The following is a 26728-nucleotide window of genomic DNA, read 5'->3' as shown; positions in this document are numbered from 1 at the left end:
ATAAAATGGAACGTGATTATAGCGCCAATCACCGGAATTTTCCCTTTGAAAGTGTTGTGAAAAGTACAAGAAGCAACGTAATATCAATTTGCAAAAATGTTGCCACAGGCACGCTTTTCCAATGAGCCTGGGTTGGATAAAACATGCTAGTACAACATAAACAAATTGCAACATTGACCTAGTCGTCTGTTACCCCCCCCCAAAGAAAAAAAAAACATAAAAAAACTCACCTGCCAATAAACTCGCTTGATCACTAGTCAGAGGAAGAGCCACCCTCCCTGTGGAACGCGTTAAGGAGATGGAGGGTGAAAAAAAACAAAACAGGATGAGCATGTTGAAAAAAGAAAAACTAACGTGTGGGTCACCGTGTCGGTGTCAGCGCACCTCTCTGGGGACTCAGGCTGGTCTCAGCCTTGTCATACAGCGAGCAGTCGTGTCGGCCGAGCTGAGAAAACGTCGATAGCAACTTGCCTGTGAAGAGTCTCCTGCGGGCCGCTGCTCTGTTTGTGTGTACGTGTATGTATGCGAGTGTGTCAATAGCAGCCTGCTGGTGGAGAGTCTCTAGTGGAGCTTGGCTCAATCTCCCTGCATCGACAGACCTGCCAGATCAATACTTGGCCCACCACTAACAAGCTGCTTCGGGGTCTTACAGCCCAGCAGAGGAAGCAAGAGAAAGAAAGAGAGAAAAAAAAGGAGGGAGAGAGACTGAGCTGCCTGATGGCAGTCTTCAGAGTCCTCTAAAGTGTCCAGCGGCAAGAGGCAGAGATGTGCAGACTGGGTATAGACAGGTCACAGAGGTCAAAGGTCAAAGCCACTAGCGCTGTAGTGACACGCCAGAGCCCGTGAATCATACAAGATGCACGTTTCAGGCTGACAGCCAAACATACGCATACACACAGAGAGCAGAAATCATAAATTCTTTAATGATCTCCTAGATTGTTGCTAAGAGATTTCATATTATTCTTAACAAACAAATACTGTATGTAAAAATAGGCTGAAGTTTGAAATAAGGAGAATGGGAGCTAATTCAGTCAATCATAAAATGAATAACATGAATATTTGGTGTGAACTAGATTTTGAATGTTGAAGCAACGGTTTCTTATTGAGCCTTTCACACCGGGAGCGAAGTTTTTCTTTGGTGAGTATTGTTTTCCCCCCCACTAGCTATGAAGCGCACAAACCAGTAGGATTCGAGCTCTGGGTCATGTCTTTAGAGTTGATGCAGATACATTTATCAGAACATTTGGTGGTGCTCAAGCACTATAAATTGGACACTGGAGCAGCAGTCTTCTTCACACTCCACACATGTTGAGCCCAAGCCTGAAAATGACTCTAAATGAAATGTTTGCAGTTTGCTTTACACTACACGCATAACCTATAATTAGGTGGTTTGCATAAAATATTACTCAAACATTCACTCTCACCATCAATATTCTTTTGTCTGTATTCTGCACATATTTTCAATTACCCACACGAAACCACATTCTTTCACTACAATTTTATATGTGCATTTTCTTCACCTTGCATTAATTACCTTTTTATTTAATAAAATCTAAGACCGTCAAAAGATTAAAATTAATTCATTTTAAAATATTAATGATTTGTATTGTAGTTAGTTGGGGAAAAGAACAAATATGTGTGAACTAGGTTCAACAATTTGTTTGGACTGTACTGACAAAAATATATCTATCAACATATTTAATAATTAGGACAGAGGTAAATTTCTTTAACATTTTTCTCCCTTGCACAAAACATTAGAAGATTCTATATTCTATATTTTGAGTATTTACTCAAATAAATCAAATCAAATGATGCAAATCTTTAATAATTAAATGATACGTTAAATAATACACATTGAGATATAATTTATGGCCCAATGTTTTTGCTTCTGACCTTTTATGATTCAATTCCACAAGGGAATTGACTACTTTAGCTAAACGTCACATCTGTTACAATTTTTGTAATTATTGCTGAAATAATAGTAATAGTGCATCTCATGCTCCTGTTCTTCTGATAGCCAGATGGCAGAGCAGCTGAAAGATGCGTTCACGGCGCACCATCTATTGTACCTTGATTTTGCTTTATGTTCAGCCTGACAAATATAGACCAATGTATAGACCATTCATCTGTGATTTGCTTCGCTTTTTCACGGTGTGAAAGGGCCTTAAAAGATTAATATGTTCATTTTAAAATCTGCAGGATATGTTAAAAAAAAAAAAAAGTTCAATTTCACTTAAAGCACCACTTTAACAAAATTATGTATATTGATAAAATGTGAATACTAATTTTTTTTTTTTAAGTTGCTAATGAAATCAAACCTGCTGCTGAAGGATGTGCTGTACATGTTCAGTCCAATCTGTGACTGGCCCACGACCCACACACGCCTCCTCACACTGCAAATCACAAAACATGGCCGGAAATGCTGTTAAAAGCCATGAAGAAAATACTCTAAATTTCTTTTGTGTGGGTGTGTAAGAGTGCAACGGTGTCACTGGATGACCCCAAAAGCAGCCCAGTTTAAATATTTGGAAATTTAATAAATAAAATAAATAAAAATAAAGTACTTTAAACACCCATGTGTACAATATTGGCAGGTCTGATCAGAATATTCAAATGTACAAATTATGCCAAATAAATGTTTGGTTGGCAATAGTAATAGTAATAATAATAATAATAAATACATTTTTGGAATATTTGTTTGAGTATTGAGTTTTATTTATTTTTTCATTTGTAATACACGTTATTCTACATGCAACTATCTTTTGTTTCCCACAATACTCAGTCAATACTGACCTCATCTGTGTCCAGCATGTCCACCAGGTCTGTTTCTGTCATGTTGAGGATAGATGCTGCTTTCACTAGTGAGCATTTAGACATTCTGTTTCCTTCTTTTTCACTCTTTTTCTTCCTCCTCAGACAGGCTTTAGCATCCTCCACATTCTGTGCCAATTCATTAGCCAGTGCCTTAAAATAATGGTGAAAATAGACATACGCATAAACATATAGTCTCTTACAGTACATCTAAAATGGCTAAAGGTGTAAAGAACGTGGTGTGATCAAGAGTTAGGGAGTTAGCAATATTAGGGATGATTTCGTCAAATTGGGAGCGGCCTGAACGAGTAGCCGAATGCTCTTGACTTTTGATGCAAGATGCACTGAAATTTCAAAGGCTCTCGTGTTGATTTGGAGAGGAATTGCACATAAGAGACGACAAGCTGCTAAAAAATACACACTTTGATTTACTTCCTTTTTTGTATGGCACATATTATAAGAGGAGCTCTCAGAAGAGTGCAAATAATGGGGAGACAAGAGGCTCTTAAAATGGCGGTGGGTAACGTTGGGTCTTATTCTTTGTTGCGCCCGTTGAGGAGCGAGCTAAATGGGAATTGTTGCTAAATACTGAGAGACAATTAAATGTTAAAGCTGCCACTGTACATGAGAAAGTCAATAAAGTGAGCTCCCCTTTGTTTCATTTTCAGCTTATTGATCGTAGCAATAATCTCTTGTATCATTCCCCATAAGCCTTGTGAAAACCTGACCTTGGAATGGACAGTCTGTGTGTGTGTGTGATTCCAGGTTAACCCACAGAAGTATAAGTGAGAGCAATCACACGCGGTTGATCAGAGCACAGTTCTTTGGGGCATGCTCCATTTCCCACATCTCCCCATCACCGTTATTTGTTTCATAAAGCCTCCATCATAAATACTTTAAATGGATCTTCATTATATTTCAGGGAATGCTACAGGATTACATAAAGGTTAGTCTTGCGTCCTCATATTCACAGACTGCGAATGTGCAGCAATGCCATTAGGAACTAAAGTATTTTAACTAGCAAATGTCTCTATCAGGTGTAAATTCTAAAAACATTCATTTATGTACATTAGGGGGAGAAAAAAGATTAGATGTACTTCAAAGCAGAGGTGACTTAACAGGCTGCAATTGAGCGTAAATGCGCAGTTTGCTGCCAAGAAAAAAAGAAGATATTTTAAGAGATTCATTGACCTTGACATACCTTGATACTTTATTTCCATTTTTTTTCCCCTAATAATAACAAAGCTGCTTCACTGCTTATCTTTTGGCATAATATTTTATTATTATTTGTTAGGGAAAAAAACCCAGTTATATCTTTATAACAATATAACAAAATGTGTTGATAAACAACATTCCTCTTTTCTTCTAACAATTTTCTTTCACCCACCCTGTCCCAGAGCGAATAATCCGAAAGATAAATAATAATAATAATAATAATAATAAATATATACTTAGTATAGACTATAGTATAGACAGCAGTGAGGAAATAATTCTTAGCCCATTCTGTCTGATTTTGATATCCATATCCAGGTCTCCTGATTCCACTTATAATTTTTTGGGGGAGAGTTGTACCCTTTTTAAAATATAAAACATTGGGTTCTATACTGAAATAAATGTTTAGGGAATATTTCAATTTCAAATAGAGTATCAATCTAAACACTCTAAACAAACAAACAAAACAAACAAAACAACGCCTCTCCTCTAAAAACAGCATTCTAAAAACAGTCATTTCAAAACCAGGTCTTATTTTACTAAAGTGATTTACTTCATTATATAAATCAGATAGTCTGGGGCCATTTTTTATTCGTTTATGAATTCTTTCCCAGAATTTCATCCTTTCAATTCAGCTTTTTTCAATTTCCATACCAGGACATTTATTATATTTGTTTACTTTAAATTTGTAAAAACATAAAAATTTAATTTAATTCAGTAATTGTTTATTATAAACATGTGTATTCAACAGATAAGAACAAAAAATAATGTCTTGTCATTAAGTTTTACAATTAATAGATAAATATAAATTGTACAAATATAATTTCTTTCCCCTGATAAACTGTGAGTGGTTAAATTCACAATTCATCAGTCTAAAAACTGTTATACAAATGCCACTGTTATACAAATATGCACTATGTGGCAATAGGGTATAGAGTAAAAAATTAAAGAGTTAATAATCATCAAATAATGCAAATAATCTTTGTTGGCGGTAGAGGAAAATTCCTGTGAAATTGAGATAAATTGGTCAATGTGAACTTTCACTCCCCTTTCGTTTTGCATTTACATACACTACATAAACATTATTAAACCAGCAACATTCAAAATTCTCCAAAGGAATGCCCAGCTCATCAACAAACTGTCAAAAGAGCCTATGACTTTATTTAAAGCTTAATAGATATTCACTGTCACTAGTCAAAGGGTAGATTCAATTGACCTAAGCCCAGCGCACAGAAAAATCCGGAAAGAGATTAAGCGAATTTATCACATACTCTGCACAGCTCCCCTGACCGCTTCTCGAGAGCCAACCGTACTGCAGGATAGTGTGATGGGGGCCAAGAGGAGAAGGGCTCTTACCCACAATCACCCTAGCCACAGGGCCAATTTACCAGTTCCCTCGCAGAGGAGGAGGATTAGAGGAGCCGAGGAGAAAAATTCCTCTTTAAATGACTTACCTGCATTAAACCACGCTGGATTGTATTAGAAGATAAACTATGGAGGAAATTACTGAGAAAATAAATTAGACTTTATCTTAAATCTTTTGTGACATTTGGCATTTTTCACTCTCAACACCATTTGAATGGGGAAGTAAATGTTTACCAGCAACACGAAGTAAAGGGTGGATACAGTCGTGTTAATGAGGTTTCTTAATGACTCCATGTCATACTAATCTAACACGCTGTCTTAAAGATGTCTTTATTAGTGCAATAAGCATTTAATGCAATATGAACTATTCCTTAAGTTGAGAAGACAATTAAAAGCATGAAATCCTCTGTTACACCTGCACTATAACACACTAGGATGTTATCAATTACTCATGGCCACGTACATTTGCATAATTCAAACAAAGCTCTTCGATGGATCCCCAAATGTCATTATAATCATCCCAAAAGATCCTCTTGAAGCTTCCTGACAGGATGGCATGAAAGCTCATCAATCCATGACAGGGGGATGTAGGCCAGAGAGCTGGGCCGTCTACAGGGACCATCATTAACACACTAGCAGGAATCAGCTACAGGTTAACTATGTTGACTATACGAAACCACAGGCTACAAAACATGCTGGGTTTTGACGACAGATTTTTGCAATGGAGTTTTGGAATGGAATCCATATATTTTTCTGTAAGGTTTGCATATTGATCATACCTCATATGTAACACCCCATTTATACATTAAGATCTGTTTGAGGTGATCTGATCACAAGCGGAGAGTGTAAATACAGGTGTAAAAAATTTATCGTGATCTGATCACATTCAGAGGTAGCTGAAAACGCAAATGACCTCACTGCATTTGTAATGTAAATGCTAATCTGTCCTGACAACAAAGGTTGCCTTCCTCACCGGTCAATTTTGCTGGTTACATGCAGCTTTAAAAAGAAAATAACCATTAAATATTTGTAAAAAAAATAAATACAGAAAATATGTGATGGCACTTCTTTGATATGCCGGAAATCAACATAATATGAATTGTGTAGAACACACACACACACACACACACACACACACACACACACACACACACACACACACACACACACACACACACACACACACACACACACACACACACACACACACACACACACACACACACACACACACACACACACACACACACACACACACACACAATATTATTATTCATAAAAACAGACTTTCTCAGCGAAATAGAATTGCAAGTGGTCACAGGATACACATTTGACATGTTAGGTGAAAACAGTACTATGTACTATGTAGTAGTATTGGCTTAAACAAGTAATATGAATGTATTACTCAAGATGGATCTTAATACCAAGTTTGAAAAGCCTAAAGCTAAAATGATGACAAACTATAAGTCGGACAGTTCAAATACCTCAGTGAATGTGCGGAACTGTTGCAGCTGAGAGTCAGCGAGGGCGAGTTTTCTCTGCAGTGTTTCCAGAGCCTGAGAGCTCTGCTCGGCTAAACCATGAATCTGTTTGGACGCAGTCCGCTCCAGCTCAGCCATGGCCTGATCACATTCACCTATCCGCACCTGGAGGACGGTCACTCTCTGCTCCTGGGGATATGCACACAGAAATAAGAAAACCCACCCAAATAAACACTATTATAAATTATCACAATTATTTCATGATTTAGGACATTACACTATAGATAAATAAAAAATGTATAGTACAGAATCTAGTAAAATTATAGAATGAATCCACAGATCAATAGCATAAGATGAAACTGGGGCAAAGAATGGAACTGAGGCCAAACATCAAACAAGACTAATGGTAATTAGGTGAATAATGGAGAAAAAACACAACTCTTGCAAGACAATAAAGAATAAGCTGAAACAGAGTGCTTCATTTACAGAGCATATCACTAAAGTGACATTAAAATTACTGTGTGATGGAAATATGGTTGATGCAGATAGTCAAAGCTCTTAAACCTTTTTCTGAAGCTCCTCTTTGAGTTTTTGGCTGGTTGTCTCATGTTGTTTTTTTTCTGCGGTGGCAACGGTCAATCTTCTCTTCAGAGAGTCGACCAGGGCTTTCCGGTTAGTTGACTCATCGGAGAGAGATTTTATCTAACAAAGAAAAGCAATTGTTATTAAATTAGACTGGGGTCACTAAGAGCGAAATTTCAATTACTTCAATATTTTTAAACAGACAGTTAAATGTGGAAGTCTAGGAAGTTCAGACTCTGGATGAGTGACACGATCAATAATGGCAGAGAGAATAATTAATTCCAGGTTGCTCCAAGGCTGTTGCCATGGTTAGTACAGTATCTGTTGTTCAAGCAGGACCTACTTTCTTCTCTAAGTCTTCAGTTACTGCTCTGTGGCTCCGCTCGGAGTCCTGGGAAATCTTTAGTCGGCCCCGGACATCTTCCACCAGCTGCCTTTTCATCGTCACATCCCTCTCTAAAACACAGATCCTGTACGCAAACACATTCAGATTCTTTTAAGTTTATTTATTTATTTATTTTTCATTTTCAGAAAAAAACCCACCATTTTTTATGTGGACTCACTTTAAAAATTAACAAATGGCAATTAATAATTAAAAAGAGAAAACAAATAAAATGCCAGCAGTCTTGCAACCAGATTTGCTCCTAAATAGTTTAAACATCTACACATCTCCGGGATATAAAAGTGTTGGAATATGTTAACATTTGAGGGCTGTTTTACGGACTGCCTCCTTGACCAAAGGTGCTGTAATGATGAGTAAAGGTCCTTTTAAATAAATATCCTCAAATTCCAGACAGAGAGTGCCTGAAGCAAATGCACTGAATAAATGTGAGAGCTTCTTATTGGAGTGACATTAAATTAAATAAGACTGGGTGGCCTGGGGAAATGGAGTCAGGTTACCCAACAGCCATTAATGAGAAAACCCATATTGACCCCGCTGTAGAGTGGACGAAGCTGTTTCTCCTGTTGACTTACAGCCACGCTTCACCCATCCTCCCCCACTTCACTCCATCTTTCCCAAAGCTCAAGAGAGCAAATGGCAATTAGATCTATAACATTTATTTTAGGGGTATGCGTGCCCAAAAAGAACAGCGGGATGGTGATACTGATGACCGGCGCGAGCCTCAGCCCGCTAAAACGTTCGAACGTTTGCTTTCCTTTGCGCTCCCCGCTTTGTCTCTTTAGTGTTGAGCTGCTAGATTGCTAATTCAAAATGCATTTTGGATGCTAATACAGTTGTAAGTGCTTTCATAGATCATGGATGCACTGTTTGCAGTAGAAAACAAAGGAGATGAATACATTTATGATATGGAAAGACAACAGGCGGCACATGAAAGGCAGGCCTTTATGAATAAGGCAGAGACCTCTGCGCCGGATATTGACTCAGGACAAGGCAGCATGCTTTGAAATTCACTTTTTTTGAAGGCAGTGCAGCAGATGTATTTTTTACAGTGTCTAGACATGTATTTCATTTAAACAAGCTGCGTGGCGTAAGGCAGCTACCGCTCACAGGGATTCCTCATCTGTGATTTCACATGTTGTCACTGACTGGCGTGAAACCTCTGAGTTTTACCTTAGTGCGGACACACGCTGTGACATTCACATAATCCTTAGCATGCACATTCTGGAGAAGAAAAAAAAATCCTATTCTCAATCCATGCCTTTGTTTTCCAGTAGAAATGTGAACATATTAAAACAAGAATTCTTCTTGAGAGGAAAAAAAAAAAAAGGCATTTGCCTCAATGGCAGATATTTTGCACTGTTTCAAGCAAAACCTCACTAAATGTATTATTTACTATAACAGCCATTTTTTTCCACTGAGATGGGCTAGAATCAAGTGATGCAGAGAGAAAGGAAGAAAATAAAAAGGACAGGGAGATGGAATGCAGTTAACACAACACACTGTCAGACTCGGTGCCCAGGGCAAGACATCTTATGACAATAGTGCATAACTACATGGGAAGGAAATTACACCTCCTCTCTCTGCTAGTATCTCTGCACATAGCCAGCTTCACACATTTCAAAATCTGGTGTTGAAGTCTGCCACATGGTGGAATCAGACACTAGAAAAAGGGACCCAGAGCACAAGAAAGAGAGGGTGAAGAAGTGAGAATACCTCAAGACTATGAAGGAAAGAGAGGGGATAGAGCGCATTTACCTCTCGTGCAGTTCCTTCAGTGTCTGATCTCTTTCATCTAACTGAGCCCTCAGGCTCTTGTTAGCAGCAGTGTGTTTGCTCATCTCACTGCTGGCACTCTGTGGAGAGAAAGAGTCACACATTTATCCTATCATCTGATATCCCACTGTGCACGACTCATTTATGAGTATTGAGCCATCGGGATGCTTAATGAGGATGCTGTTTCACATCTGTTTCACAGAAATATACACATCTGCATGTACATATGTCCTGTGTATTGGCTCTAGTTTCCTTTATAGGGCAATGATGTGACACTCATTTTTTGTCCAGATATATACAGTTATTTAAAAAATATGTATATTTATTTAGGCTTAAATTAAAAGGTGAGGCTTAAAGTTAAAAAAAAGTAACGGTCTGGAGATAAAGCAATTAAGTACAATGTTTGATTAAAATTCTTTCAAAAAGTTAAACTAAGTAGTTTGATATATTTTTTATTATTATTGCGGTAACACTTTACAATAAGGTTCATTTGTTAACATTAGTTACTATATTAGTTGACCATCAGTGAAAAATATTTTTAAATCATTTATCGATCTTAGTTAATGTTAATTCCAACATCTACTAATACATTATTAAAATCAAAAGTTGTATCTGTTAATAGTATTTAATGGACCTAATGAATAAACAGTTGGAGTTTTAACTATCATTAACAAAAATTTATAAATACTGTAACAAATGCTCATTTTTAGTTAATATTAGTTCTTTAATTAAAAAAAGTATAAAATTCTAAGAAAAAAACGTGGCCCAAACAAAGTCAGTAAAATACAGCAAGCCCTTTTGTTATCATGACAAAGAAGATAGTAATAATTTCTGTTTCAATAATAAATCACAGAGGACCCCTGTGGATACTGATAAATGTCCACCATGGTCAGTTTTTTTTTTTTATATTAGATTATATAAAAAATAATCTACTACATGAACATTCATAATTTGCAAAACAAACAAACAAACAAACAAACAAACAAACAAATAAACAAAAAATAGGTTATAGGTTATTGTAGTTTTTTGTATATTCGTTTTGTTTGTTTGTTTTATTTGCTTATTTTTTCTTTTTAAATGAATAAGACATGCACACAGAGTCATATTCAAAGTAAGGAAAATATTTATTTACTTAATGGTTATGCTCTGTCTTTTTTAGAGCCTTTATATTTAAAATTTGCATATAAAGGCTCTAAAAAATGCTTGAAACCCACAAAAATACAATGTCTACAATTCTAAGAACATTACACTTGTATTTTTGATTTTTAAAGGATTTTTCCTTTTTATCATCTCAGACATGCTTATTTGTTACTGAATCTTAGATTATTTTTTGTCCCACTGTATATTTATATATTTATCATTTAAAGCATTACTTATTACGCTGGGTTTTGATCTATTTGGTGGCACATTTGCTCAACCTCTGTGAATGTGTGTCAAGGTAAGAGGCACACGCACAGAGCGTCTGAAAACTCTGACGACAGGTTGAGTTGGTGGGATGCCTGTGATCATGTGAATGATGGATATTTGTATGTGCACCTTGTCTTTAGTTGAAAGGAACGGAGGACTCGTTTATGTAGCACACATCCTGACTGCATTTCACACACACCCACACACACTCTCCTGTCTCTTGAACATGACACTATCATTGAGCCCAACACAGAAATATAAAGAGCAGTGCCAGACCCCATAAATCAGTTTGCTGATATTATATACCAAAAGTGTCACCAGCTTTTAACACACTGACTTGTTTATAGGAGAACAAAAATTAAAATAAGGAAAACACTGCGAGGGCTAGTTCACACAGAACACGTTTTTGCTTTGAAAAACGCAAGATGCGGGCAATGGAATGGGGAAAAAACCACAAGGTCTCGAGACGTGTCTTTAAAAGTTGAACTTAATTTAACGTAAGCGCCGCGCATCATGCAAGTGTTCATTTTTGAATATGCATATATCTATAGCCATTGGTCACCATTTCTTTAATGAGTAAGGTCACTTCTTTCCTGTTTCATCCATTCATAAAATAACCTTAATTTAATACTTCTATTTAACCGAAAAGTGAAATCATATTATAATAGACCTAAGATAACTTACTGAATAGGTGTCCAAATAAGATTAGATGTTGCTTTAGCAAACACCTGCACTACTGCACTTCACAGTTTAATTTAATTTATTTAGTAAAATATCAACAATAGGTTCATTTTCTCATCTTAATAGCCTGACACTTCTTGTTTACTACTATAAACCACTGATTTACATAAGCAAATAATACAATTATTTAACGTTCTGAAATGTTTCAATAATAATTATTTATTGAATTATTTTTCAATAATTCAATTCAATGGCCCATTGTCAATTATTCCTTATATATTATTTTAAATACCTTGTTTTATAATTTAGCTTGCTAATAAATCTGGTATTGTTTACTATGAATATTGTTTGCCTGTGAAGAATTGCTTGTTATATTCCTCAGAAATTGCTTTGGATAAAAGTGACGCTAAATGAACAAATGTAAATAGTAGTTATAAAAGGAGTTGTTAAACGACCTAAAAGAACCACACTTTATAAAGAAAAATATTTCTAAAAACAGTGATTTCATAAACCATTGTCATAATGTCTATTTGTTTTGTACTGATGCGAATCGTCCCACACAGACTACTGTTTTAATCTATCAGTTAAATGTATAAACTGTACCTATTGAACTGAAAATAATTGTAAGAGACCTTCAGTCGTTGAGTGAGCTGTTTGACTTGGGCCTGCAGGCGCTCCGGCTCTATGGCAGGGGGGTTCACTGGTATTTGCTGTCGGATACGTCTCCACTGCTCTAACTCCATCTGCAGAGATGCCTTTTGTTGCTCCAGACCAGCCAGCTCGCACGCCTGCTTCTGCTCACCAACACACAAACAACAAATAAACAAATCCACATGTAGGAGCTCTAACAACAGCTGCGTAACAACGGAGCAGATAAATATCAATTAAGTGAGCAGCACAACAAAAAGGCAAAAGTCTGATTAAACAGTTTCTGGTTAGTTTTATGATTAAGGAGCATTTTTTAGGCTCAGAACTACATATGAGATTGCGATTAAAGCCCTAAATCCGATTAAAGCCATGCAAATGCTAATAAGGAGGCAGATCATTCCTCCATTTTTCTGTTGATTGTCAGCCTTAATAGAGCCATTGTCGGCTCGTCCCAGTGCACTCTGGGAGTTTATCAACACTGCGTAGAGCTGAAAGCTGAGCATCAGGGCTAATTGCACTCTCACTCACTAACACACACACAGTTACTGCATAGAACTAAATGAATAACACAAAGCCCTGTTTGGGGAATAAAACCACAGAATTTTTAACAACACTCAGTTGTGATACTTCACCCTCTGTCCAAACATAATGATTTCTTACTGCACCTATCATAACATATGGGGAAAATCACACACACACACACACACACACACACACACACACACACACACACACACGTGGAACATCTCAAATGCCATTCAACTGCTGATATCTGGGTTCTGACCTTTTAATAGAGCATTCTCTCTCTGTCTCTTTTTTAGGTTTGTGCTAATGAAAGTCATGCCGGCATCATACTAAGATGCATTGATACTGTTTCCAATAATTTGAGGGTTTATAAATGACCCTGTACTGGAGAATCATGTGGCTTTCTGTCTACATCCACACACATCCACTGCCCCCCTATAAGCCAATAAAACACAGATTTTCAAATTTGATGATGCCAATGACCTCATATGGTGATAACCTTCGAAAAATTGTAAAGGTATACATTTAAAAAGGTATAAATATGAAAACATACAGTACTGTGCAAACGTCCACCATTAGATGTTGTTTTAGTAATGGCATAATGACCCTATATAATTATTTATCATTGTTTATTAGAATATGAAAAAAAAAAATGGTTTTATAGGCTAAAAAGGCAAGTATTTAGTGACCTCCACTTACACTTGCACAATAGCAGGAACCTAGCTCTCTCAAACCTAAATGGAATGGAATGGAAAAGGACTGGAAGGCCAAGAAAACTTTCAAAATGTGATGAGAAGTTTCTGAGTTTCTTTGAGAAACTGGAAGAAGTCCGGGAGGTCACACTAAATACTGATTTTTGCTTAAAGAAGCTGTTTTGTTCTGATTTTTTTATTTATTATATTGTTACTTTTTTTGTACATATTTCCTGTATTTCTGTTTAAATCTTAATAAAGAGACCGAAAAATAAATATGGATTGTCATTAAAACATTCGTAAACAACAAAGTTGGTGGTGGCCTAAGAATTTTGCACAGTACTGTACATTTTTGTGTAAAAATATACATTTATACGGTGACAAACAGAAAACATTAAGTGTGATATTGTCATTGTACTAAAGTCAAAATAAATAATAAAAAATATTATCTGGAGATCATTAAATAAATGAAGTTTTGAAATAAAGATTTTAATGATTATTTCTTAATGTTTACACTAGGGCTGTCAAAAAAATAAAATAAAAATAATAAACAAAAACGGTGCATAATTTTGTAAAAGTTGTCTAATGATACAAATAAAATTGTATTTAAAAAAAAAATATATATACAAAAAATAACATCCATAATACTAATAATATAAAATGTGCTAAGTGTTACACATATTTAATTATTATCTACAATAAGTTAAAACATGAACTTTAACAGTCCCAAAAATGCATTTAGTAAAATGCGTTAATGTCTTTTTCCCTCAAATTTTATGTGGACCCCAATAACCCTTTACAGTCCTCTGGGGGATACCGGACACCAGTTTGAAAACCCATGCTATAAACCACTGTTTGTTCACTATGGTCCACAGTGTTTAAAAAATTGTGTGTATATTTTATATAAATATAATTTTACATAATTATATATATATATTTTTTTTGCTTTTTATTTTTTGCAAGAATAAATTAGCTTGAGCTGATTTGTCACGTCTACAGATCACTGATTTACGAATTGCCATGGCCAGTCAGTCACCTGGAGCAGTAAATTAAACTGTCAAGCTTGTTAGAATCCAGTCACACTCGTCTCTCTTACCAAACTTGGACGAGATGTGGGGAGGTTAGTTGGGCTTAACGTTAACAGCTCCTGAAAGCCTCACTGTCAGACGAGGAGTCTAATCCTGAGGTAATCCCGACCCTTCCTAAAAAAGAAACACGGACTACACCTGCAAATTACGCAGATTACAGGCCCGGCATGTCAAACAGCCTGTCAAGTCCCTCCTCCATGGTGATAGAATGGGTTCCGCCACACTGCCCTCGTAATCCCACCACTATGATTAATCTGAACGGCTCAAAGGAGTGACAGCCATCTTCATGAGAAGGCTGACCTGAGTGGGGGTAGATAGGTGATGGTGTCTTACCTGTCAAAGTACATTTTGTGTGTTTCCTCTGTCATCCGTAACAACATGAGCTTAGATTGAGGACAAATAGAGCACTTTTGTCACCTACGCTTATTGTGTCACAGCACCAGCTTGTGGTAGGAGCACTTGGTGAATAAAATAAAAATATGTTGATTCTTTATTTAAGGAAGAAAAAAGGAAAGACAGCAGCTGGAAGCTCTGCAGGGATATGCGCTGTGATTGACTGATGAAAGTGTCACTTCACTGTTGAGCATGTGTTCCACTTAGAGAGAACAAGGGAAACACACACACACACTACAGCAGATGCATTATATAAGGTGCTGCTAAAACCACAATTCTAACACATGTACGGAAGGGAGAAGCCATTCAACTCATCTAATATACATCACAGACTCTGTAATAAGAGATCCATTCTCTACTAATACTGCATATGACATCCGTGTGATCACTACAGGAGCTCTGTGACACTTCAGCTGTGGTACAGTATGACTACTCTGCTTCTAGGTTTAATTGAACTTGGCCGTTTATCACAAAAGCTTTGTCTTTTCTGCCTAGGCAATATAATGAGAGAGAGAGAGAGAGAGAGAGAGAGAGAGAGAGAGACATTAAAATGAGCAAAATAGAGGATCGATACCAGACCACAAAGGGCACAGGGATCAATGTGAGCTGAAAGAAGTGTGACACCCGACACGAACACTAATACAGAAGAAACACAGACTCTCACTCACATAGACGGAAGAAAAAAAAAAGCACCAAAATATGAATGGATAAAAATAATGTGCGGAACTGTGGAACTTGGCTGATAATAAAAAGTTCAAAACTAATGCAATTACTACTAAATAAATTGAACAACAGAAAAAAGGTCCAATTTTGTCAGAAACATAAATTTCACTATTTTTGCTTCCAGCTAATAGAACCATTATAATAAATATCCCACCAGTAATCTTGCTGCTGTAATGACATTCATTTCATACGGTGACCGGGAGGGGACATGTTCGGTTCACTTATTTTTGTCGTGGCCACAACATATAAACTCGTGGGAACGTGATATTAAGTCGTGGGAACGTCATAATATCTTGTGGGAACGTCATATTAAGTCGTGGCCACGAGATCATTTTGTTGAGGTAACGACATCATTATGTCGTGGCCACGCGATGCAAAGTCATAGCCTCGAGATCATATGTTGAGTGAACGATATATTTTTCTCGTGGCCACGACTTCATATTTTGAGAGAACGACATCATTTGTCGTGGCCACGAGTTGAGGGAGCCACAGCGGCCAATACTGTAACCGTAGGCTACCATAGCATAGACTGGGCTACAGCAGAGATGGAGATGACAGAAGAAATAACATTTTACTTTAAATTAGGAATGTCATATAAAGATATAGTGCGGTCTTTGGCATTAAGACATGGGTACGTTATAAGTGAAAGACACATGAAGCGCATTCTTAGACTTTTTTGTCGCACGCATATTTAGGGACCATCTCAAAATTACATGCGACATTGGCATAAACGTTTCTAACTTCAATAGCATTTGAAGACGATGACTTACAGTCATAAAAAACCTGTACATTGTTCACCCAGGTCTCATGTATGATGCACACCTTTTAGATTTTTGATATTTATGACAATAAACTGCTAAATCATATGCAAATATGTTGTGGCCACGACAAAAATAAGTGAACCGAACATGTCCCCTCCCGGTCACCGTAATTTCAATATGAGTTCAATGTGCAAATATGTTGTGGCCACGACAAAAATAAGTGAACCGAACATGTCCCCTCCCGGTCACCGTAATTTCAATATGAGTTCAATGTGATTTCACTTTTATGCAACAGATCAATAAACAATACATTTACATTTTATGCAACATTTTTTACATTGCTTTGTCAATTTTCACCAATATTATTATACCAATAACATTTATTCCAAGAAAAAGTTAAAGCCACTGACATACACACAGAAAATGGAACCAAATGAAATATCTGTTGTTTGAAGATTTTTTTAATTCTCAGTCTTTTTTTCTTTTTTCCTCCTCTTTTTTGATATTCTAGAATATAATATTTTATCCCATTCCACTTATTTGTCTTTTTTCTCCTCTCACGGAAATTCTTTTATCTACTTTTATCAAATTTTTAAAGGACAGTTTACAGAATAAGAATGTGTATACGATGATGTGCAAAAATGGTACAGTGAGGATGGGGAGTTGTGTCTGAGCAAGATAATTGTTTTTGTTTTTGTTATTGTTATTATTATTTTTATATTTGTAAAATGAAAATAAAAAGACTTTAATGCAGAATCAACCTTTGTATTTAACTGAGAAACAGCAGTTGTAGTTTTTCTATTCTGAATAAGTGTATTTTAACAAACTGGTTGAGTCAATGATTCAATGACAAAATGTAATTTGTGACAAATACTACTATTTGTCCACTAATGCACAGACTAACTATCTGGAATCCTGAAATGATAGAAACATTCCCCATTTCTTCACTTTTCAATCAAGTACTACTTCAACACCAATATGATACTGATGTTGGACTTAATACTGACAACCATCGGAATGTCTGGAATGTCAAAATGTCTTGGTTACCAATGTAAATGAAGAAATACTCAATTTGCAGGGGGTATCTCTTAACAATGATGACTTTATACTGCAATCTAAAGTGTCAGATAATAGGTGGGTTATCATGATGTTGTGAGACATATTCAGGTGGTCACATGATCTCAACATGATTAACCATTCTTATATAGACTAAAATAGCCTTTACTAGACCACTGATATCTCAAGTGAATAATTAATTTTTAACGTCAAAAAAGTACCTTTCATTTATTTAGGTGTAAAAGTTTTTTGTGGACAAAATTGATCTCTTTTTTCCCACCTGCATCTCCTTCCATCATAGGAACATCTGCTGGTGGAGAAGTGTTTTACTCTGTACCCCCTGTGCTGTGGGATCAGACACCATTCTAAGACCCAGCATACGGCTAGGTGAACTCATGAATATACACAAGTATATTTGCATTCAAAGGTGCAGAGCTGGATTTGACACCCAAGTGTTAAAACCCCCACCATTCCAGCTGATAGTGTGATGGCGGGCTGCTGTCTTTTTCCCTGGCTGCCATAGTTAGCACTGATAGAGTCTTATATCAACTTATATCATATCAACATTTGCCTTGTTGCCTAATACAGATTAATGTGTCTCCCTCTCCATTTATCTGTCTCACCCTCTATATCACATAGGCCCATTATTCCAGATACACAGCATTTGGTTATCACCCATTACCAAAACGACCAGCCAAATGTTATAGGACAAGTAAACAACACATTTTTCCATTAATACTTGGACCGGAAAAAATAAAATCATTTTTGGCGATGAATATTTTCTGTTTAACGCGTTAAAAATAATTAACACAATTTACGTTGGTTTTTAATTTTATTTATTTTTGAAGTAGCTTTTAGTATGTCTTTACCCCACATCCTTTTCCATTACAGTATGTAAAATATTTAAATGAAATGAAATTAAGTTGTTCTATTTGCAATGTTCTGTAATTTAATCAGCAATTTAGGCCTGGCTTTCAATTATACTGCAATATTTAATGGCTATAATTAATCTTTTTATCCCTATTAATTAAAAAAATTAAATAATAAATTTGTATTGGTATCAGTGATAATGGCCTTCATTCATAGTACTTAGTAAAAATATGCTAATAACCAATAGTTAAATATCAAATATTTAAAATACTATGTATTGTTTCCACATTAAAGCTACATATGACGCATAAGCAGAATTATGGAACTTGTCGTCATGCCGAAGGATCTAATAATGTTTATGGATGAGTGAATACATTGATGTTTTTAAAATAACTGTGGTGTGAAGCAGGTCGCGATTGCTAATGAGAGACAGATATCAGCGCCACATGTGAGTCCCGCGGATATAAAGGAATAAGGACATTTCATTCTACCGAACTACCCGCAAGTGCTGAATTAATACTCACACAGGTCAGTTTATTAGACGAATGAAACTTGTGAGGTAACGCAGCGCTGTTTCACTTGGTCTACACTATCACACTAAACTGCATTTGAGTGTGTTGAAAGTTATAATGTTTTTCTATGTGTTAGTTTGTCTGTATGAGACTAGCAGTAAGCTAGATCAACATTAGAATAACATACTGATCATATTCTAACATTTCATCATGTTGAGCTATATAACATTGATTAGTTTTATGTACATTTGCTCACCTGTCTAATAAAATACATGCATGAGTGACGTCTCTGTCAAGTTGAAGTTTGTCACGGACGTGGAGCTCTTGGCATCTCGAAAACGCCATAACACCAAAACGTTCATAATGTTTGAACGAAACAACAACAGCGTGAGCTGTATTAGCTAGACGTAACACAGTTGTACACGTCTGTCGCCATGGTTACTATGGCAGTATGAGCGGAAACCAGGGATAACGCGGATATTACGTCATTGACAGGCCACAAGTGAACATGGACGTGCCATTATTTAAAATAGGAATTTCTCTGAAATTAAAAATCTTTGGGAACTTTTGGGATATTGTAAGTACACAACTGCAGGAAATATATCACACTGTGCAAGTGATTTTTGGATATTTTATTACAAAAATCTTACATATTGTAGCTTTAATTTGAAGATTCAATGTGAAAATATATTTATGATTACAAGTTATATGTTATATGTATGGTAAAATGTAAGGTAATGATTGTGAACTGCTATCACAGACTGTTTTATGAGGAGGATGTGTCTGGTTCCTCTCAAGGTATTTTCTTCACTCTACGGAATTCATCTGTCTGTCTGTTGAATCCCTGTATAGACAGTATTTTTTTCTTACAGACAACCATTCTTACACAAGCCAATAAGGGAAAAAAGACACAAAACACTCAAATTAACATAAACTACAACACACAGTCACGTTCCACACACCACTGTGATTTTATCACCTAATCAGACGAGAGGATCAAATCTGGACACTCCACCTCTAGCCAATTAAAGAGGGTGATCACACTACAGGGCAGCAGGGGGCAGCATGTAAGGGCACTCAACCTGCTGCCCTTTCACCACTCCATTAATAATGCATGATTCTGAGTCGAACAAACAAACAATCATATATGCGCATGTGCAAACACACACACACACACACACACACACACACACACACACACACACACACACACACACACGCACGCACACACACACACACACACACACACACACACACACATACACACACACACACACACACACACACACACACACACACACACACACACACACAAAGTGTCACTGCAGCATGGTGTGTTTTGGAAAGAGAGGTTCTGGACACTTGGGCGTTCATCTTGACCCCCCTGTTCCACTCAAGAGTCTTAATCAAATCTCAAATGGGCTTTGTATTTCCAGCCTCACAGTCTAACTGGAGCCAACATACAGTACGACACTGTGCATGTGCATTCGGGAACAAAATGACATATGTATGAGCCTCATGAAGTCTGTCTCCACACATCGCTACACAAGTATGTCCAGACAATTTAACAGACTCCAGGGGAGAAAAATAGAAAATAAATGACCATAATAAATAAATAGTTAAATAAATAATTCACAATAGTTAAACAAATAGTTCAATTTAAATATATTCGTAACTTTTTGAGAAATCTTTTTCTAATAAAGCAACAAATTAACAATAATTTAAATGTCTATTTACCTTAAAATCACCTATTACCTTTTTTTTCTTTTTTTTTCTTCTTTTTTTTCTATACGAGGCATTTCTAGCTCTCTATCTTATAGCCCATAGTAATTCAATCTGGAACACAACCTAAAAGTATGCTAGATTACATGTGTATTTTAGTATTATAATGCTGTAATGATACTTGAATAAACAACTTGCCTTGTACCTTGAAGCAAAAGGGTTAAAGTCCTTACTTAAAGTTACATTTACAATGATTTTTAATACCTTAAAAAGTTGTGTTATAAAAATATTTTGGATTTCCTAAAATAAAAAATATTATTCTTAAGAATGTTTTGTGAATTATGTGAAGCCCCAAGAGTGAATAAAGCGTTAGTGGAGTCGCTCTGGTCATGCAGTACCTTTGAAAGCTGTTTGCTGGCGTTGAGTTGCTGGAGAATGGAGTCTAACTGCACTTGTGTTTGCACTTGTCTCTGCTTCTGCTCTGCTGCGAGCTGCTGTGCTGCTTGTTTCTCTGCCTGCAGGGCTGCGACTTGCTGCTGGAGGGACAGAAGACGCTGTCGCAAAACAGCATGGGACTTTGATATTCTCTTCCTCGTCTTCTGCAGGGAGACACCTGAGAGTGGTGGTGAGGACAATGCTACATTCAGTCTCTTTTCATTTGTTACTAGATTTAAATAGCATTATGTCTTACAGTATAAAACCAGCTGAAGTATCACAACAACATTATATCAACAACATTCAGCCACTGCTTTGTTATTGTTGATTGCTGTGGCTATAACATTATTTTAGCGAATATTACAAAAAATTTATATAATTTTCTCTATAATTTATTAAAGAATATTATAGTATCAACTTATTTTCATGCAGCATTTCGTTCTGGTTAAGCCCTTGAGTCTTCATTTTCACCAAAAAATGAAAGAATATTTTGCTTCAGCAAAAAGTTAATTTGAATCTGAAGTTATGTCTTCAATAATAAAACAAACAATACAATATTAAGACCTGCATCTTGTAATTTTAGCATGTGGGGCATGATTTTCACATGCCGCAAATACTACAAAACAGATATCATGGCATGCTATTGTGCTTGTATTCCTTAACAAATCTTTTATATCAAACATTTTCCTTTTTTTGTGTTTTACACTACTGTTTTTGGGGTTGGTAAGATTTTATTTCTCTTATGCTTGCCAAGGCTGAATTTATTTGATCAAAAATACAGTAAAACAGCAATATTGTTAGATATTATCGCAATTTAAAATAATATTTTAAATGTAATTTATTCCTGTGATGGCAAAGCTGTCACATTAAAAATGGCAAAGTCACATTATCCTTCAGAAATCATTTTAATATGCTGATTTGGTGCTCAAATCACCAAGATGAAATACTGCAGATCACTGATTGGTCAGACAGAATCATCACTACCAGCGTCATTGTATAAACTTCAAAAAAAGAAATGGCTGAATCGTGGTCAGTGGACGAGGTACAGACGTTCCTCTCGTTGGTTGCCGAGGAGTGGATGGGGAAACACGGAATGAAAAATTCGCATTTAATATGATGATATGGCAGTAGAGACGGCAACTATAACGATCAGTCCCACCCACTTTGAAGCGGTACTAACTGCAGTGGAAAAGCAACCGAGCTAAAGCGAACCGAAGCGTGCCGTACCGAGTCGTACCACGCAGTGGAAAAGCGAAGCGAGCCGAACCGTTCCGCGCCGAGTCGAACCGTACCGAGCCGTACCATGCAGTGGAAAAGCGCCATAGGTTAGTTATTAGCTTGGCCTTCTAGTTAAGAAAAGCTCTTTTGAACAAGATATCATGATAATGAGCTACAGTTGTGATATGCCATTCAAGAAGGGGAACAGAATTCTGCAGTGCAATAGTCTTTTGCACAAAACTGGCATTTTGAGCTTTAAACCGTGTCTATATCGGACGCAACAGCTAAAGGCTGTCTACACTGGACAGGACAAAGCGCCCGTTGCAAAGCATTAGCATTTGTCCTTCGTGTCAGTATGTCATAAATAGAATGAGGCATCAGTTTACTGACAGAATCAAGTGTAGACAGAATCACTGTTTATAATATTTTTTATTGTTTATTGACGAGTCACGCTGTTCTCGTCCAGTGTAGACAAGGTGTTAGGTACAGTGATATCACCATAGCATCAGCATTCCATAAAACTCAAGCAGATGCATGGGAATACTATTTTACTAGATCTCCATTTGATTTTGCAACTAAAATGTACCAGCATTGTGAAAGAGCCTCTTTAAGGTGAGCAAATTTTTTGATAATAAAATAATTTCTTGTCTACATTCTTATAGATTGCTTATAGTTGTCCATAAGTATAACAATTTGTTTAAAAACAACTCAAACAACTGTGGGACTCAACAAATAGATAGAAGTGGGGCAGAAGGGACAGTAGGGCAACCTTTTTGTAAACATTCATTATCTTTGCAATTACAAATTTCATATTTTGCTTGATGAATGACACTGATGAGAATCTTTTTTGATATTTATAGTAGATTCAGTTTTCTATTCTGTTTTTTAAGAATTTATACAATAAGGGCTGTACAAGCCATCAAGAGAGAACAATCACTCATCCTGTAAGAGCCTGGGCACAGTTGCGTCAACCAGGTTACCTTGGATTCGGATGTTTCTAGTTTGAGATTCCTCTCCAGGCTCGTCTATGGGGCAGATCAGCATGTACCTGCAGCCCTGCAGGCAGGGAAGAGGTGGAAACACAAAACATGACACAAAAAGCTGGGGCAACAGTTTAACATAACGTAACGTGGCGGCTCACGGCAGAGTGACACAGAGGAAGCGTTTGTAGTCACATCAAAGAGGCTTTGGCTTTTCCCCTCATTTGTATCGAACACTATTTAAAAAGGTTTTGATCAGTCTCTCTCCCTCTCTCTCCGTGGGTTTGATCATGGATTTATTCAGAAGCTCTTTAGTGTGACACGGGCGGCGCAGTGCTCTGCTCCACTGTCACGCCGATGTGAGCCAGTACAGTTGACGAGTACACAGAGCCATTCAGGCAGGATCTAAGAGAGAGCTGACAGCTGTAGAGCTGAGAGGAAGTGAAAAGAGGAGAAGATATGGAGCTTCCATGTTCCCTGAGGGGATAGGGAGAGCCAGCGGAGCCCTGAGAGACTGATGAGAAGAGATCGCACTTTACAGGATCAGACACCTCTGATACGCATCTTCTGATCGACACAGCTGCTTAAATTCAAGCAAAATATATATATATTTTTTTTACTTTGCAAATGAAAAGAGGCAATTTCAAGGTGAAGAGAGTATTTTTTTTTTAACTCTAAATAAGCCATTCGTAGACTGATTCTGTTCAAAAGTATTAAAACAACATTGCCTCATCCAATTACTTGGGCCCAACCTTAAAGGAAATCATACTACAGCTTTCTGCTTAAAAGCTATTGACTATAACGTTAACTATAACGTTTAAATAATAATTCTATAAGAATGAGAAAGAGGAATAGATCTTATTAGATCAAAAAATGTATTAGACCGAAACTAGGGCTGTGGCTATATGTTTGGCCAACCAATCGCAGATGGCGGGCGTTTTCAGAAAACTTTGGTTACTCATGAATTTAAGGGGTCCTTGTTATAGTGTAATTAGATCAATAAGAACTGAGTAAAATTAATTAACATGTACTTACAATATGATTAGGGTTGGAGTTTGGTTATTTGCTTGTAATTATACATAATTTACTGTTATTACTATAGTAAGAGCATGAAATGTGTAGCAAGGACACTGCAAAATAAAATGTTACTGAAACTTCTTTGAAAAGTCATTACTTCTGCAATAAGCTGGGAGCGCAGAAATTACATAATGTATTTCACCTTTAAAATGTCTTTGTTACTTATGAATCTATTGACTATTTTGCCAATTTGATTTGTAGACAAATGACAATTATTTCATTTTAGCAACAACAACAACAAAAAAACAAGAAACAAATAAGAAACAAAATGTTGTGTAACAAACCTTACTAGTTTTCTGAGAAGCTCGACGAGTCGGAGCAGAATATCGACTTTGCAGGCTGTCAGAGAACTGTTCACTGTCACTGTGGAGATAAAGTTATGAAATATTTATTTACTTGCCAAGATAAATAGATATACTGGGGACTACTATGTGGCGTAGAATTCATATGAGAATGGTTAATTAGCAGAAAACCAGACAACCCTGAAACTTAAACGGCCATGTGTGGTGCGTAACTGCTGAGGCACAGTCAGGACGTTCTAAATGCTGTGGCGTCTCATTCAAGAGCCTCTTTGAGACAGATTTGGAAAGCTTCCAGCATGCCGTTTTGTTGAGGTAGTGGTGCATTTGGGTGAAATAAATCTGTGGATCATACCATCCATCATGTCATAAATTCTGATGTTGTAGGCGACATAAAAGTTTCATGAAATAATTACTGAAAACGCTGCTTGATTTGGAAGATGTTAAACAGCTTGTCGACATCTGGTAGAGAGCCGAACAGAGTCATTCAAAATGTATCCTGTTAAATTAGAACAAGTATAGGAAAAGGAGGAGAGAAGGGAGACACTGGGACCACAGCAGAATAGGAACGTCACAGGAAAATTCAACTGATTGGCCAAGGTTTGCCTGGGACTCCTCCTCTGTCAGGGATGAATATGCAAAGGAATCACAAATTAAATTAACCTGCCAAACTGTCAATTTCAGGGCTCATGACGTTGGGAAAATGGCATTGGGCAGAGAGTGAGGGGCTGCGGGCGGGTTCAGGTGCTTTCTGGCGCCGGTTCAACTCGACTGCTCAGAGGTGGCTAATTCTACATGCAAATTTCAGTCAATAAGCTCCTAGCAAGACATCCCAGGATAATTCAAAGGATCAGATTTTTTTCCCTCTTTCTGCCCCCCTCTTGCTCTTTTTCTCTCTTTTGAATACCAACTAGACAGAAGCTGGGATTCAATCACCCGTTTGCTTGTGTTTTTGCATATGCGTGCTGTCCCTACAGTCAGAAAAATAATGAGAGCTTGAGAGATGGAAAACGAGAAAGAGACAAGGATAGTGAAAGGTGGGGGAAGTACCTGTCTGCGCTCATGTCCTCCCAGTCGTCCTTGGCGGGACTGTCCATCCTGTTCTGCGTCGAGCGCATGCGTGTTCTGCTGGAGGCATCAGCCCAGGGCGTTTTCGACCTGATCTTGTTGTTAGCCAGCGTGGCAGGTTTCGCCTTGAGATTAGCTGCAGACCGATGGAAATCTCTCTCGGCTCGAAGGACTCCCAGTTCCTGTCGGAGCTTGAGCAGCCTGTGTCTGGCCTGGACAGCAGATTTTAAGGCCTCTTTTGCTTCTCGCTCAGAACTCTGCAGCTGGGCAAGTAGTCGGTCCTGTTCTTCTCTGGCCTGGGCCTCCTCGGCCTCCTTGTGTTGGTGCAGGAGCTGAACTCTGGCCTGCAGATCACCCCGCTCTACAGCCATTGCTCTGTTCGCTTCCTGTAACGCCTGGTTGTCTTCTCGCAAGCGCAGGATCTCGCTCTCCAGAGAGACCATTTGACTTTGTAACTGCTCTATCTGTGAGAGTAAGCAGAGGCACGTGAAAAAAAACAATTATCAGTACATCTTTTTGAGACATTTGTGCTTTAAACTCTCGTTTGGCCTTTATGGAGAGGGTCTGTTCCGGGCCAAGTGAACAACCACTCTGTAATTTGTTACTCATGGCTAAACATAAAAGAGGGCCATTTAGGCAGCTTGTCAAATCCTGGTGGAGGGTGTGAAAGAGAGGAGGGGATGCCTGCTGGGTGTATACCCCCAGGCAAATTGCTGCCTTTTATTTAGCACTCTCGCTGCCTTACTGCCGCAGCACACCACCTTTCAAACAACATTAGGCCCCTTTACGGCTGGCTGACAACGACTCGCCCCTCCCCCCCTCCCTCCCACAACTCCATCAAAAATTATTTCATTTATAATGCGTTTGCAGGAGCACATAAACAGCAGTCTGCCCCTGTGGGTTATTAAGTTTAACATGGTGCTTGTCATTCGGTAATAAAGGCGAT

General features: G+C 37.3%; 1 protein-coding gene across 3 annotated transcripts in view; it reads right to left on the bottom strand.

The window, feature by feature from the left end:
* Positions 1–26728, bottom strand: part of cntln (centlein, centrosomal protein) — a 221931-nt gene that overhangs the window by 5508 nt on the left and 189695 nt on the right. For all 3 annotated transcript variants that reach the window (XM_084091411.1, XM_084091409.1, XM_084091410.1), the window contains exons 15-25: positions 25765–26246; positions 24700–24778; positions 23339–23414; positions 21104–21318; positions 12348–12509; positions 9610–9707; positions 7795–7921; positions 7434–7571; positions 6873–7058; positions 2794–2964; positions 2319–2393 (exon numbers count right to left, since the gene is read on the bottom strand). In XM_084091411.1, the coding sequence (XP_083947537.1) occupies positions 2319–2393; positions 2794–2964; positions 6873–7058; positions 7434–7571; positions 7795–7921; positions 9610–9707; positions 12348–12509; positions 21104–21318; positions 23339–23414; positions 24700–24778; positions 25765–26246 (1809 nt within the window). The remainder of the gene's footprint in view (positions 1–2318; positions 2394–2793; positions 2965–6872; positions 7059–7433; positions 7572–7794; positions 7922–9609; positions 9708–12347; positions 12510–21103; positions 21319–23338; positions 23415–24699; positions 24779–25764; positions 26247–26728) is intronic.

The sequence above is a fragment of the Abramis brama genome, assembly GCF_963993115.1.
Source record: "Abramis brama genome assembly, chromosome: 2".
Taxonomy (NCBI): domain Eukaryota; kingdom Metazoa; phylum Chordata; class Actinopteri; order Cypriniformes; family Leuciscidae; genus Abramis; species Abramis brama.
This window is presented reverse-complemented; position numbering and strand designations above follow the sequence as displayed.